The 16600-nt window shown below is 40.9% G+C and overlaps 1 protein-coding gene across 1 annotated transcript; it reads right to left on the bottom strand.

Moving 5' to 3' along the window:
* Positions 1 to 869: 869 nt before the first annotated feature.
* Positions 870 to 7234, bottom strand: ISOC1 (isochorismatase domain containing 1). Its single transcript, XM_009695908.1, has 4 exons — positions 7115 to 7234; positions 6757 to 6960; positions 6258 to 6374; positions 870 to 1480 (listed from the first exon to the last, which is right to left on the bottom strand). The coding sequence occupies exons 1-4, from the start codon at positions 7232 to 7234 to the stop codon at positions 1334 to 1336; spliced, it is 588 nt and encodes a 195-aa protein (XP_009694210.1). The 3' UTR covers positions 870 to 1333.
* Between the last annotated feature and the right edge of the window lie 9366 nt (positions 7235 to 16600).

The following is a 16600-nucleotide window of genomic DNA, read 5'->3' as shown; positions in this document are numbered from 1 at the left end:
TAAATATCACAAGCATAAGAGAGACAGCAAATGTTAACATTTTATTTGTTTTGAACATATAAAGGTTATAACTCTCTGAAACAATTCTTTTAGAGCCATATTGTGGGGAAAATAAGCAATTTAAAACAATACATGTATCCTAACTGGTCTTCTACCAAAAAGATCAGTGTTCAGTATGACATCTTCTAGTACTCTTTTAAAAAAATAAATCTCAGTCACATTGTAAACTTTATATATCATTATTTAAACCACTGGAACATGAAAGACGTGCCTTTATGAACAATAAGATGTTAAAAGATTGGTTCTAGATAGAAAATACGTATATCATTAAGTTAAAGATGCTGTTCTTCTGAAGAATGTTTTTAGGCCGGATTCCATTCAAACTCCACCCAACTACAGACCATGAAAAAAGCGCAAAAACCTACAGAAGCTGAGGTTTCTTTCAGAGCTCACTTGGCCAAATGACTAAATCAGATGGAATTATTCAATCTAACTAAAATGGGGTAAAAAGAAACAAAATAAATCTAAATATATTAGTAGATTCAGCACTCAGCCGAAAAGCTTTTGGTCTTTAACATCCTTAGCATTGCCAATTTATTTGAAATTTTGGTACTCTTCTGCTAGCTTTACACCAGTTGTTTATAAAGAACTCATTAAATGGCAGTTTTCTGTTTGTGTACAAAGAAGTACAGGGTTGGGCAGTCAATTTCAGAATAATCGGAAGTCATGATGCAGGCTTCAGCTACCTAGAGAACGAAACTTCAGCCACAGCTTGTTCTACGTGTCTTGTCTACAAAGCAAAGTGCTTAAATTTTATCCTAGAGAACAAAAGCACACATGTAGTCCATAAATCTTACTTGGTTTTAACTTACTAAAATGTTTCATTTACATAGAACATTAAAGTCTATCACATCACATTTATCCAATACGTTAATTATCTTCTATTAATACAAAAGTAAAACAGAGTATCCCGGAACACTTCTACAAAGTGCACAGTCAAGAAGTGTCACAGAAATATGCACTTTTTGGACATCTTACAATCAGTGTACAGTACAGACTAGCAGGCACCTCTGTTAATTTTTTTTTTTTAAATAAATACGGAAATTTGACAACAAAAGGGTCCTACAGTACCCAAAGCCTCTGACAGCTGTAACTAAACAGAACATACTGGCACCGAGAGGTATAACCAGACAATTTTGCTAAGGCAAGCACGAGTATGTCAATTTTTAATTTTACACTTCTACCAAACTCTGAGTGAAAGAAGGTGTACATGTGCGCTTACAGCTTTCCTTCCTCCTTAAAGATGACAATGAGATCTGCTTCCTCCACATCTTTAAACTTTGGAAAGAAGCCCTGACTCAGGGGCACTGGCTTTAATGAGATTTTGGATTTCTTTGAATTTTGGATGTTCTTTATCAGCTACCAGCTGCAGCAATATAGCTTCGCTAGTAGTAACTATAATTCCAGTACGAGCAAGACGCTGAAAGAAAAAAGCAGAGAGAGAATAACATGAGATACTTGCAAAAGTGAATGAGTATACATTTTGTAAAAAAGACAGATGGTATTTTTAAAAACGTCTCCTATTAACAAAAGTATTTCCCATTTCATTCTAGCCTATCTTAGCAGCAGTATTTATAAAGCTAGGATAGAAAGTGACTGTTTTTACTGAGGAAAAAGGCTGCCCTGGATTACAAATAAGGCTTCCTACTCGGACTGTTCCTATGTCAGATTTAATACACAGAAGACCCACTCTCCTCTTATATTAACAACCCTTTCCCCTTGCGTAGTCCCACATATAGCTTTCTTCACTGTCACGCAGATTTGAAAGGCCTGGGGAAAAAGAAAATAGCAAGGTCCAAGCTAAAGGCGCTAAGCAAGAAACTTAATTGCAACAATTTCTCTTTCAGGGCTTGTTATGTACCTAGTACTTTGGACTACATACTGCACTAGTACTAATAATCTCAGGAGACAGAATGAAAAGCTCTTCCACAGATCTTATAAATCATACTGGCACAACAGTAGCTCCTTTTAACTGACATCTCATTACAGCCTCAGTTAACTCCTGAGTTAGTTCTCACAGGCTACAGAATAAAAAGCATTGCTGCACTGAAAGTAAAACTGAAAGAGGTCTGCTAGATCTTCTAAGTGTGCAACTAAACAGAGAATGCTTCATGTAGCCCAAGCTGGAGGACTTCCTGAAACATTTCAGGACTTTTAAGACTGTGGTTGCTGCCTGCGTAGCAAAATCATCATTAAGTAAAGGCTGTCCACCCTCTACCTCCTACCAGCTTCCCAGAAATTGTACAGATGCTTTTGCAGTTAAAACTCTTCATGGATCCAGCTTTCCCTTCTTCAGCCTCACTCAGCTGCATGCTCCACCAAATTTCATTGGGTCCTGACTAAGCCAAGAGGCAGAAAATACAGATACGTACACCTTCAGACAGGTTTCAATTGTAATGACTGAAGGAAAGAGAAGCTTCAAACTTTCTAGGACAGACATAGACCACTGCTGTTTAGTTGTTTAATTACAAAGCAACTGCGTAAAGTGTATGTAACTACAGTCTATATAATGATAAAATAACTAGGCTAGATTTATTCAAGTTAATGCTTCCTGCTTGCAATAATGGCAGCACACCTTGCGATATTCTTAAATTAAAACAAAGCAGAGAGCTTCCCCAGCTCTCCTACTCTGTTCAATGACACATTTGTTTAAACCATATACACATACAAAAGAGAGAAATAGGAAAACTAAAATGAAATATTATGGCAATGTTTTCAAGATGTACTTCTCCAGGAATACAAAGTTTTTGCTTTTAATGGTACAGATGAGAGAAAAAATCAAGACCGTTAAAGAACCTTGCCTTCTGAGAAATGCTGATTGAAGAAAGAGAACATCTTCTCTTCAGAAGCAAAACACACCATAATGTAAAAAGAGGCTGGCATTGTCTTCTACTCTACTTCTAGGACCAAGTATAATTTATATAGTTTTGAGATTAGTAGGAATGAAGAGATGCACGTGCTAAGCATACTGGATGATTTTCAAAGGAAGGAAAAGTTTTCTTAGAACATAGTCTTTCAGACAAAGGAAAGCAGCAAGTGTGTGTTGCATCCACACTGCAGGAATAGGTCGAACAGATGTAGAACAGAAAAGAAATTCATTTTTGGCTCAGTCTGAGACCCAGCTGTGACACAAGGCATCTTCATCAGATAGGGCAGAGATTAAGAACAGCCACAACCTTGGCCAGTTGGGTTGAATTATTTCACCAATGGAAATTTAGAAGTTTTTTGGGTTTTTTTTGAATGCAAGTTTTTACTGTCATCATTTTTAAGCATACAACAGAAGGGTCACCCAGGCAGACATGAAAGCTCTGGCGATCAATTAATTCAAACTGCACTTCCTAGCACACCTGTTCATATATTTGGATGTTTGCCACCAGCACCATCAAAACACATGCTATGTGAAAGGAAATGTGGAGAACTGAACAGGCAGGTGGGATGAGATGGGATTTATTTGAGGTTGCTGAGGCAGCTGTATGGTTGCTCTTTATCATTCTTGAAAGGTCACTGTGAATAGAGAAGGGCTGTGCTACTGGGAAAAGGTAAATGTTACACTCATCTTCACAGAAAGGTAAGAAGAAGGATCCAGGGAACCTGGATCAATGAACCCCACCTCAGCTCATCAGGTATGGAGCAAGTTTGCACAACAGACAATGTCAGACTCACTAATTAAAAGAGCATGACTAGGAACTGCCAGCTGCACAGTGAAACTAAAGCAGGATTAGTCAATGCTTTGGTATTTTACTAGTTTCCCTAAGAAACGTATCACCATGGTCTATCAGGATTAGTGACATGCCCAGTACATGTATCCCTTTCTCCTGGTCTCCTGCTCCCAAGCATGCCCACCTCTTGCCCACTCTAGCCCACAGCCCTCAGTAGCATTTTTAAGAGAGGACCTACAGCACAAAAAGGAAATAATGTTGGTATGCACAGCCACAGAGGAGGAGGAGGAGGAGGAGTTACTGCCATATAACTGGCTGCCTCATCGCAGCAAGCCAGCAAACATTCCCTGAATCATGTTTTAACGATGACTACTTAAGGGACGACAGCAAAACATTTTCTTTGTGCTTGGTGGGCGAACATTGCAAAGACATTCTAAAAAGTTACCTGAAACTGACCATCTTGCCTGGACTACAGCTTTTGCAACCAACCATGCTTTTAAGATGATCAATACCTTTTTGACTAGAAAGAAAAGCAAAGCTAGATAGTCACTGCTTTAACCTCTACTACACTGAACAAACTTCTATGCTTGCAGACACAGTAAGCAATAATCAAATGTACAAAGATGTACACAGTACGGTAAACAGATTTCAGTTTTTGTGTATTTGTTTTGTCTGCTACTGCAGCACATTGACTTGGGAAGTCCACGATTTCAGTCATTCCTGCACTCTGTATGCAATACTATGCTTTACGTGACAGATGACATTAAGCTTCCACTTAATCAGTCATGGGTTTCATCAAACGCTATATGCTGATGATTTCCCTTTAGCCTTTAATTCTCTTATTCATGAGAAACTAAAGAAATTAAGTCTTCTCCAAATCTATGAAAAAGGTATAAATGCTGTAGTTACTATTAGATTCAATTTCCAAACAATTGTTACGGCCTGAGGCAAAAATTGCAATACGCAATGTATATACCAGGTTTTTTTCCAACAGTGATGCCTGTAGTCAAGTTAGAGTACGCTATCAAAAATCATTTGCATTAATTTGCTACCACATAGTTGTATGCGCTTTTAAATCTTCTTGTTACATTTATCTCCACTTCCTCAACATTTAGTTAGACTAAGCTCCCAGAGGTGGTGGGGGTGGGGGGTGGGGGTGGAAGTCTTTACTATAATCACAGAGCCTTGAGATTAAGTTTTAATTTGCATTGATGAGGAAGAACAGAGGGAGGCACAGACATACTAGAAGGAGCTTTGAACAGGATCACTTACTGTATTCCATTGCATTTCAAGGAATTTCAACAGCAGAACAAATACTGTTTGGAACAATAAAACCAAAAGCCCTGTAGCACTTTTACTCTGCTGCACGGATAACACTCCACAAGAAAATATCCTAAAATGCTAATCATTATACAGAGTAACCTAGATTGCAGAAAACAATCACTCTTAAAATCCAAGTGTCCCAAACTGAGTTCCACATAGTAAATCATAATTTAGGGAGGAAACTAAGGCAGTAATCCTCCTCCATCCTGGAAGCTATTCCGAGAATCAGGGTATTCACCTCTTCTCAAGTCTGTACTTGCTCACTGCTTACTGCCCCTAGAAATCCCTTGTTAGCTCACAATAAGCAGGAAAATTAACATACAGGCCCAAGGCTGAGAAAGCCTCGACTAAGTGTTCTGTAAAAGGGTACAGAAATTTGGCAGAAAACAAACCCCCTTGCGTTCCACCTTGTCCTCAGATATTACAGGGGCTGGGGGCAGCTGGGCTTAGATTCTGAGTGATACCCAAGACAGCACTGCAACTCTGGTCACGTTCAATAGCCAATGCAGCATTAAATTGAACAAGCACCACTACGGATGCACAACTAGTGTGATACACTGTAAGTTCAGTCATGTTCACTGAACTACCATGCCCAGATGCACAAATCGTGCAGTTTATTGAAGCAACAGATACAGATTTCTTACAGATTGCCGGTGATAAATACACTGTCTGCATTAGTGCTAAATACGTATTTTCTAACCAGGTATCATCTGACATAATCAGAGGTGCAAACCTTACCAAAGGGGTGTCCCTGCTGCGGGGAGGAGAGAGAGGTAAGCCCGTTGACTTGTCTGTGAAGTAAGACCGCATTCTCATCCTCTGCCACGGAGGATTTCAAATGCCATATTTATATTTTGGGGAGAAGTGGAGGTGAGACTTGTTGATGCCGTTCATAGTTGGGGGGGTGGGCAGTCACTTTTCCAGTCTGGTGTATTTTTCCATACGTAAATGAAGGATAACAAGAGTGCTGATTACCTTCGGTCAGGCTGTGGGTCTTGAGCAAGGGCGGAAGGGAACCGTGACCCAATCATTAGTATCGCTCCCTCTTCCATCCAGCTGATAGAGCAGTCAGAGCTCTCTGGCCTCACCTGGCAGCCTGCTACCCCCCTCAGCAGCCCATCTACTCCATCAGCGCATTGGAAACGCCACCCTTCGTTAATCCCCTCACTACATATCTCACGGTCGTAGGCCTCATTCCTATACTAAGAAACTTACCTCAAGAGCAAACATTCTGTCCATCATACTTCTCGATGAGGTGGCATCAGCTACAATATGAACTTCCAGACCTCTGCCGATTAATTCCAATGCTGTTTGCTGAATGCAGACATGAGTCTACAGGGGAGAAATCAAAGGCAAAAAAACAACCAATAAACCAGTATTATAAAACATGAGTAGCACAATTCCAAATTAGAGTACACAATCAATTACGGTTCAAAGACATATTTTTCTACGCCTGACACTACTAAGGAACAATATGTGGGTTTTAAATGCCAACCAAGATTGAGGCAGGAGCCTGTAGTTTACAAATACCTAATTTCAGATTTTATTATAATATCAAAGACAAATAACACAAGAATAATTTAATCTGTACAGGATATCTGAGCTCTAAGCAATATAAATTGATTTTTTCTTTAATTACAGAAAGTAATGCTTAATACTATTGTGGACCAACAGACATTACCATAAAACAGTACAAGATTGGCAAGGCACATACTTCTACTCCAAACAGGACAACGCTGCGGACTCCAGGGATCTCTGCTAATGCTGCTTCAACTTCTGGCAACACCATTGAAAATTTTGTTTTGGGAAGCACAAGTTTAGCTCCTGTTAAATCAATTTCTTGCACAGTGCTGCCAAGACCTTTGGGATACTGTTCAGTTACAATAACTGGAATTCCTAAGAGTCGGGCACCTTGGAGCTGCAAGGGGGCAGGGAGGAAAGCATACAAGAAAAGAAATTAAAGACCAATAATAGCAAAGACACTGTTATTACCTGAAACTGAATAACCACAAAATAATAATTCACATGTGTGATCAAAACTCACTACAAGAAAAAAAAAGCAAAAGTTATACCAGTCGTTGGCCCACGCTGATGATATCACCAAAGTACTTGATGGCAGGCCGGAATCGCTCTTGCATATCACAACAGAAAAACACAGTGCTTGCGGGTGTCAGGTTGCCCAAAGTAGTCATCTGAAAAACAAAATAAAGTTAATGTTTTCCGTGGCAGTGAAGACCCTTTCAGAAAAGCAGCAGAATGAGAAAGAGTCTGCAACGCTTCTGCCAGGTAACAGGTTTGTGTTAAAGTCAAAATAGGAGAAAGGTTTTTCAAGCCTGATTTTGGTATATTTCTAAATTCAAATGAATGGTTGATACTGGGCAGTATAGTACAGTCATCAATAGGTAATCAAGATTTTATTAGGTGGGAAACACCAGTCAGTGTAAATGTACATGGAGACTTCTGAATCCTGAAGTGGTGGGGGAGGAGCATACTGTCTAGAGTACTGTAAAAAAAAAAAAAAATTAAAAGTACCAACAGCAAAATTACATTCCTCAAATTCAAGTTTAAGTCCACAACTCTTGGAAAGGAAATAAAATTAGGATAAATTAAAGTTAAAAAAAAGTCAGATTTCCACTTGCTTTCAATACTGTCTGTACATATATTTTCAATAGTTTCATCGTGTAGTCAGTTTGTTTTGTCTATGACATCTTTTAGCAGAAGTCTGATGAAAGTCCAAAAGCCAGAATGAAAGCAGAGAAGCCTGTCAGTATTATGACCAGAAACTGAATTGAATACATTTTAATGATAAAAATAATCTCCCAGAGCTTCCCTTGTACAGGCTACCGAGTGGGGTAGAAGGCACGGTAGTGCTGGGCTAAGAAAAAAGAAATCAAAGAACGCATTTTCTCACACTTTGAAAGAGTGCTTTGTATTTGTATGAAACTACTTGCACTACCTGCAGAAGCAAAGGGTAAGGCTTCAGCTGGAGGATATAGGGAAAAGAGCAGCTACACACTATCGTTCAGTTGTAAGGCAACTCAAGAGAATTTATATCTATTCAGGAGCTTTTCAGCAGACTGATAAATCAAATTGAATAAACTGTTTCTGGGAAGTAGCCATTAATTGTGTACACTTCATTTCCTGCGAACTGAGGTCGTGATTTTTTAAACTAAAACTACAAAATCTGTAAAATGGTATACTTTGGAAGAGCAGGGATGCATTGCATTTACGTGGCAAGGTTTTGGTAGTGGGAGAAGACTGCAGGGGTGGCTTTTGTAAGAAGATGTCAGAAGCAGCCCCATGTTGGACAGAGCCAGTGCCAGCTGGCTTCAAGATGGATCCAGTGCTGGCCAAGGCCCACCCCATCAGTGACAGGGGTTGCGCCCCTGTGATAACATATTTAAGAAAGCATAAAGAAACCACTGTGCAACAGGAGGTGGGAGAGAGGAGTGACACTATGTGAGAGAAACATCCCTGCAGCCCCCAGGTGAGTGCAGCAGGAGGAGGAGGTGCTGCAGGCCTGGAGCAGAGATTCCCCGCCAGCCCCTGGTGCAGCCCACGGTGAGGCCGTCGGTCCCCTTGCAGCCCACGGAGGCCCACACTGGAGCAGATCCCCACCTGCAGCCTGGGGAGGACTCGACGCCTGAGCAGGGGGATGCCCGAAGGAGGCTGTGACCCCGTGGGAAGCCCGCCTGGGAGCCCAGGCTGGAGCAGATTTGCTGGCCGGGCTTGTGACCCCGCGGGGGACCCAGGCTGAAGCCGTCTGTGCCTGAAGGGCTGCACCCCGGGGAAGGGATCCACGCTGGAGCTGTGCGTGAAGAACTGTAGCCTGCGGGAAGGACCCACACTGGAAAAGTTCATGAAGGACTATCTCCCATGGCAGGGACCCCATGCTGCAGCAGGGGAAGAGCACGAGGAGAAAGGATCAGCAGAGACAACATGTGATGAACTGACCACAACCTCTATTCCCCGTCCTGCTGTGCCACTTGCAGGGAGGAGGCAGACAAGTCAGAAGCGAAGCTGAGCCTGGGAAGAAGGGAGGGGTGGGGGGAAGGTGTTTTTACATCTATTTTTATTTCTCATTATTCTACTCTGTTATTGATTGGCAATAAAATAAATTAATTTCCCCAAGTCATGCCTCTTTCACCTGTGATGGTAATTGGTAAGTGATCTCTCCTTATCTTGACCCACAAGTTTTTTGTCGTATTTTCTCCCCTTGTCCTGTTGAGGAGGGGGAGTGATGGAGCAGTTTGGTGGTCACCTGGGGCCAGACAAGGTCAAATTGCTACAAGGGAATCGGGAATCCTTAAATATTAGTCCCAAATCTGTCATGGATTCACCACGCTTCCTGAGTAAAACACTTCTGATCTCTCTTTCCAAGGCTAAAAAAACTACAGTAATGGCCACGCTTAGCCATACAGAATGGCCTGTTCAAACTGTTGTGAAAATTACTTGTGCATTATAACTGTAAAGACTAAATTCCCACACCTCTCAGATTCAGTACACCACTACTGCCAAAACAGTAAACGTTGATAACCGCAGTCCCTGCAGCTCTTGTGGGCAAAACGGCAATACTATTAATACAATCAGTTGTGAACGCATACGCAGTAACGACCACAAAGCAGATGCTCTAACATTGGACCCACTGATGCCACAGGAAGACAGAAGAGCATCACAAGAGGTATCAGGGAAATCTTTTTCACTAGGAAGGTACAGCTGCACTGAAACAGGTTACCATGGGCAGTGAGATCTCCATCCTTGGAGGTTTTCAGCATTCAGCAAAGCAACAGCTGATTTGATCAGGAATTGGCTTTGCATAGGAATTAGGGAAGGCAGCCTATACATAGCTCTCCCAAACAACACTTCTGCAATTCTGCACCAGGTAGTAGATAAGTCCTGTGACCAAGAATGCTTGAAAATAAAATTAAATATTGAATAACTGCCTTGTTCTTGAACACACTGAACAATGCAGAAGCCAGTTGGTGGGAAGTACTAACGTACAATTCAACACCACAGGGAGCACCTACACATTCTAACTCTGGCACTTACTACCATCAGAGCAGTCAATCATGATATTCACCTTTGCTACCACTCAGCAGCAAAAATTGAGTAAGTGGAATAGACAATATTTATAAGGGTGCCTCCTACTCAGAAAACGTGTCATTTTGTGTTGGCATTAATGGTCTTTGCTTGTCACATGACTTTCTTCAATAAATCATTCCACCACTTTAATATTTTTAAATGTAATTTTGAACTACTGCAAACCATCATGGTTTGTAGAGTGATCTACATGGAGTCAGTCTACTGCCTTCGCATACACCATCCTGTGTCAAGGCAGTGGATAGCACTACCATCCTTAGCAGGGGAACAAGACTAGAGAGGCCGCCAAGAAGCTGCACAGTCTGCTTCTACAGAAGGATCAACCAAATTGCAAATATTCTTCACAGATATGTACACAGATATGGTCTGACCCATCAGCAATACACAATTTACAGAGCTCCTATACAATCCATCTGACAGCTCTGTTATCTTTACCTTGCAGTGTTTTCTCTCCCACAGCTTCTTTGTTGCCATTTAAGAACATTATTTCCAGTTCTGTCCATGGTGAATTTGAAATGCAAGAGCATTACCATCCTCATTCATGTGCATAACCATGCACAAACACCTATTACCCTACCTCAAGACCCAGATCTGGTCTTCCTTTAGTCCTTCCCCTCCCTTATTCTAAAACATATCTAATACTTTCAGCCTTTCCTCCTACAAGTCAAATCATTTTCACTGCCCTCCCCAGAGTGCTTTTCAAATTGCAGCCTACAGCAGGGCACCCAGTACTACTATAACAGTAGTATTTCTCTGCCTGTAATACTTCTCAGCACTAGTAGGGCCTCAGAGAAGATCGGTCAATTCACAGCCCTTGAAGGCCCTGTTGAATTTGTACTTTCCAGTATGCTATTTGCTCTGTTCATAATTGATGATGCTTAGTCTCCTGAGGTGCATTTTAATCTCAAAATCACCCCTTGAACTCTCCTTTGTCTTTTACTTGCGCAGTTGATTATTATTTCTACCTTTGTTGCTTCCATTTTGAACTGCATCTTATTTCACCTTGTTTCTCCAATTTGTCATGAAAAGCCTGAATTTTGCTCTCTCAGGTGCTTGCAGCTCCTCCCAGCTTGGCACCTTCTGAAAAAACAGTATTTGCCATAAGTTTCAGCAATGACGTCGATGATGGAATATTTACAAACTGTGGATTTGGAACAGAACTTATAGAGCTCAATTCAATATCATTCTGATTTGACAGTGAAGCATGGAAGAAAAGCAACTGCCTTTCCAGTCAGAGAGCATCCTCATCACAGACTTCAACTGAAATCCATAATCGCATGTGTTTATGTCAAACATCACAGGGAGCTGGAGCAAAAGCCTTATACCTACTTTCCTCTATTATCAAGTTGGTTTAATATGATTTAATTTATACCTTCAGTTTAATACCAGCAGCACTCTATAACAAAATTGGGGCAACTACCTACTTGCTAAATAAAAGCTTTTACAAAATTTAACACAAATAATTCCTACATTGATTTTCATATTTATTTCTGATTAACTTGCAGTCTGAATCGAACCATGCAACACATGGCAGAACAAGAAGAAACCAGAAGAAATAGATGGAAAGATCAAAAAATCAACACTTGCTGGTGTTACTTGGAATAGCAGATGTGAGAAGGACAGAGCGCAGCAGAAAGCTGTTTAAAATTCAGTTTCATAAACAGTAGCTAATGCAGTCCATGAATAAATTCACAGAAGTATCTGCTACATATAAAGGAAAGTTTCCGCTTACTGGTTCTTCAATATGCCATGTAAATCTTACCACTCATTTGCTCTCAAAGCCGCCCTCCCCTTCCACAGCCACACTGCGTCAGGGACATGAGACACCTCCCCCTCATACATCCCCTGATGTGAAAACCATGACCACCAGCACCGTTTCAGCGTCGCACCCCACCAGTGAGCTGGGGTGGGGGCAAACCCACACCCACACATCAAACCGTGGGCCGGCACACCAGCACCTGCGTGCTTCCACTTGGGGGAAAGGCAGGCTGGGCAAGAATGGTGAGACACTGCAGCCACATGGTACCTGTCCGAATCCACCCCGAACATAACATCTACTCATCCATGCTATCATAAAACAACCTAAATTTAAACGAAAAAGAAAAAAAAAAACCACAAAACAAAAAACCCAAACCAACAACAACAAAAAAATCACCTGAAGTTCTCCCTCATAGTATATGAGGTTTTCCCATTTGTTTCGCTTCACCCCTCTCAGTTAGTCAGCAGGACTTTCTTCCCTCCAGCTGGAAGTTACCCAGAGCACAACCAGAATAGGTATGTCAGACGGACACGTAACCTGATGCAGCGCTTTTACCCAGCTAGAGAAGTCACCTCTAGGACCTTGTCCAGACTAGGATTTAAAGGTATGCTGTCATGAGTTACACACAGCTTCAAATCCTACTCTAGAAAAGGCCTAGGTGGGAAATGATAGGAGTTTTTTTTCACATCTATTTCATCTCTGCTGATTATTATTAATCATACAAAATGTGGTTGTGATGAAGTACTGTAATTACAGAATCAGTTTTACAAAAATATTCACATATTCCAGCTCCTTATCTGTACTTTCCCTGTTCAAACTTCAGGAAACCACTACACATATAAAATGCAATTTTCCCCCAGTATTTCTAATGAACAAGAAAATGGAAGCAGAGAAATACTCCCATGTGACATCAGTAGTCACCTCATAAATCTTTTGCCAAGGTTATTCACTAAAAGGGCAGAACAGAGGACCTCACAGCCTTGGTATTTCAAAGATGGCATAAAAGGACAATGAAAAGAAGCTAACTATTGTATTTTCTTCTGCTATATTTCTAAAAGCAAATCTGTAAGATTCAGTTTTACTTTGCTACTTGTCTTTCAAAGGAAAAAAAAACTGAAGAAATTTAGTTTATCTCAAGGGGAAAATAGGTTACAAGTGTTTCAACTTAGGAATATAAATATTTATTTTATGCTAAGCCAAAGTGCAGCCTTTTATATGCAGTTCAGCTTTTAAAAAGGACAGATTTAGGTAGATAAGCATATGATGTTCATATAATTCAGAGAGTACAAAGTTCTTCATCAAAATCCAAAACGATCAAAAGGCCTGCTGCAGAGTAAAGATACACAAAGAGTCTGGATTTGAAGGAACCTCTCTCAGTATTTTCAGCCCTTTTTTTCCCTTTTTTAAGGTTCCAAGTGCTGGCTTTTTAAAATTTATTTATTTAGAAACATTGTATTTAATTGTAGCACTACTGTATCAGCATTTATAATTGCACCTTTAAAAAAAAAAAAAGGCAGACAACTCCCCCCACCTGACTCATAACTTGCAATTTCTGTTTTGGCTTTTCCTGGTCTTCAGAAAATGGACTTAGGCTCCTGAGTTAATGTTACTTCTATTTCCAAAGCATCTGAATGTAGCAATATTAGATATGTGTAAAAAGAGCAAAAATCTGTGTACAAATAGTTCTATTTTATTTACTTTATCTTTCAGCAACAATTAACTATCATTCTGCAAGCAGCTTTCTGCAAGAAAGACATGCCTGAGACATCAACACCTCTTTTAAAAAAAAACACACCCTGAAGTAGAGGTGCTTTATGCAACGATTTCAATAATAATTTTACCCTTTTAGCTCTAGCATCTTTAGGTTACGAGTTTGTAAACACAGAGCGGAAGTACTGATGAAGAGAAGTCACCTTGAAGTTATGACAGGGACTGTGAAATAGCCTCTCTCGGGCATATATTCAACTGCTGCCTGAACTCCTCTATTACATGGCTGTAATGAGCATAGCTGTCTTGTCTTCTGATATCTCCAATGTGTTTTTCCTCTCTGCTGCTCTCCTTCGAAGGCAGCTACAACAGTTACAGCAAAACACTTTTAGTAGCACTATTTAACTGCATTTAGCATTAGAAGAGGTTAAAGTGGTCCTGCATTTCCCCACCCCAACTATAAATATTTTTCTGTTAAAAGTTTTAAAACACATGAAATCCATGGAAAGCAGGTGGCTCCCTTCTGCTAGTACTTAGTCCCTCAAGTTGCACGCAAATGACCTCCTCACCAGCCAGGAGAGGTCAAAGGAAAAGTCCCTCCTCGCTGCAAGCCTGTGGTTGAGGAGTTTCAAGAGCAGCAGCCAGGATGAACATTGGGGTTTACTGCATCCCACCGGGCTGCCTAACACCAGGCGGCCCTTAAAAGTTCAAGTAGTTGTTTGGCACCAGGACAGCTAAACCAAACAAACATATGTATATGAGCACAGTACAAACGCACAAATACGACTGGAGAGCAAACGTCCCTCTGCAGATCGAGCCTTGCATTGAGCTGTGTGGAGTCACTTTCTGAGGGTAGCATATGGGGATTTCTCTCCGAGATTATCGCTCCCCTCAACTGCAGGGACAGGAAATTGGAACTGCCCGGTCAAACACCATTTGGTGTTGACATTTCCTGAGCTACTGCAACAAAAGGCATCCTTCCATGGCAGGTCTGCACAGGAATCAAAACAGGAGGATATAATTCCAGAGCTCACAGGCACTACCACCCTAGGGGTTAAAATGCCATCCCTAACAAAATGCATACATATATTTCATAAAGCACACACATAAAAACACTGAAATTATTGTCTAGGAATATGGATGCATGCCAGCATCTGCGAATCTTAAATTTAAATCAAACATACATTTCCAAATATGCAAGTCTAACCACATCAGTGAGCAATCACTGTCCCTCTTGAAAGACACCTTCAAAATGGTATTTCAACTGACTATGCCACCTGCAGAGTTGACAAACCTATGTCATGTGTAACTGCAGATAAAACATCGGGCAGGGAGTGAGGGGGGCGAAGGACACATAATAGTGGCAGTGCGTAAATCAACACATGGAAAGAAGTTAAATCTTCTCATCAGTAAATCCTAAAGGTCTTAAAAAGAGCAGTGGTGACTGTATCAGACCAAATGTGCCCCAAACAAGTGATCTCTGAGCACCTGCCGGTGGCTTAAGGCGAGTTGACAGACATCATTGTGATGTCTCCAGCTCATTCTCAGCTGCTGAAGCACATCAAGGAAGTAACTAAAACAATACACAAGTACTACCCTTTTCATATTAACAGCTGCCATTGTCACAGAATTGCAAAAGTATCAGTGAAAGTAGCTAATCAATTAGGCAATTAGTGCATTAAATATTGGCTCATCCTGAGTCCCTGCAGTCAGTTAAAGCTACGTAGTGTATCTGCACCCTGGGAATGACATATCCTTCCATGTCTCAACACCGACCTTTTACATTGAGATGTACATCCTACTACGAAGGCTTCGGCTGCATTTATAGTTTCAGTGCAGAAGCCATCTGCAAGAGAGTCTTTGCAGAGCAGTGATCTGCATGCACAAATAAGAAAGAAATTTCTGACCTCCACCACCGTTACACACCTAGACTACACAAATTCTGTTTTTAAAATCCTCGCTCGAGTTAACATCTATACCATTTTGCAAGTTGGAGTGACTCTCCACTTTCTCTGGCTGGGCCTCCATCTGTTCTCTTTCCAACACACAAAGGAGAAAGGTTTTAAACTGAATACAATGAGTGACAAACGATGAAATTAATAACAAATGACAAAATAAATTATTAAACTAGTATGGTCTTCTTAACCACTCTTTCTATACATAGGGTTAAGGAAAGGACAAGAGAGTCCAAAGGCATCCTTGATGTACAGTCTGAGTGAACAGGGCACCTCGAGAGTTTATGGGTTCAAGACACTACAAATAAACAGGGTTTACAAACTGTGAATTAGATTGTTTCTGGAAACAATAAAGAGAAGATGAGCAATGTTTCTGTTTTTAAAACATCACTTTCTCAACTTATTAGCAATGTTGGCTTGACAAACTAAAACTTCCCAATTATAAATTAAGAAAAATGTTCTGAATTTTAAAAAAACTATGTGTTTTGTTTTAAAAAAAAAAAAAAAGTTGACGTCTTCGATGCTGGAGAAAGGAAAATGCATTTTTGCTTTGAGTGCAACTATTACAGCACAACTGGCATGAATCTCCAGCTCCAGTGCGCATACAAGATATCTTAGTATGAAACACACGTACTGTATCTGTCTGGCAGTCTGGTCTCCTGGTTTATGGCCACAAAACTAGTGAGTTACGAACCAGTAAATTGGAAAGAGCTTTTTGGGGCAAGAAGGGATACAGAAATCCAAGGGATCTATGAGCCATGAGATCAAGCTCTGGCAGAGCCCTCTAACCGGCACCCTTTGAGTTTCCACCTAGCAGCATTACCTCCGGTTAAGGCCGGGTAGCACAAGTTTTGAAGGAGAAGTCCTGACTATTTCAGTCACCAGGCAGTTTTCCCATTCATGTGCCCAGGTAAGCTCTGACTCGCTGAAGGCGAAGCCCGGTTACCAAGCGCACGTAGCGCGGAGCGCAACTGCCTCCCCGCCTTAGTAAAACAAAAAGTTTCCACAGAGAAATAAGTCAACGCGGGCTTGCGGGG

The sequence above is a fragment of the Cariama cristata genome, unplaced genomic scaffold (assembly GCF_000690535.1).
Source record: "Cariama cristata isolate BGI_N322 unplaced genomic scaffold, ASM69053v1 scaffold5412, whole genome shotgun sequence".
Classification (NCBI taxonomy): domain Eukaryota; kingdom Metazoa; phylum Chordata; class Aves; order Cariamiformes; family Cariamidae; genus Cariama; species Cariama cristata.
This window is presented reverse-complemented; position numbering and strand designations above follow the sequence as displayed.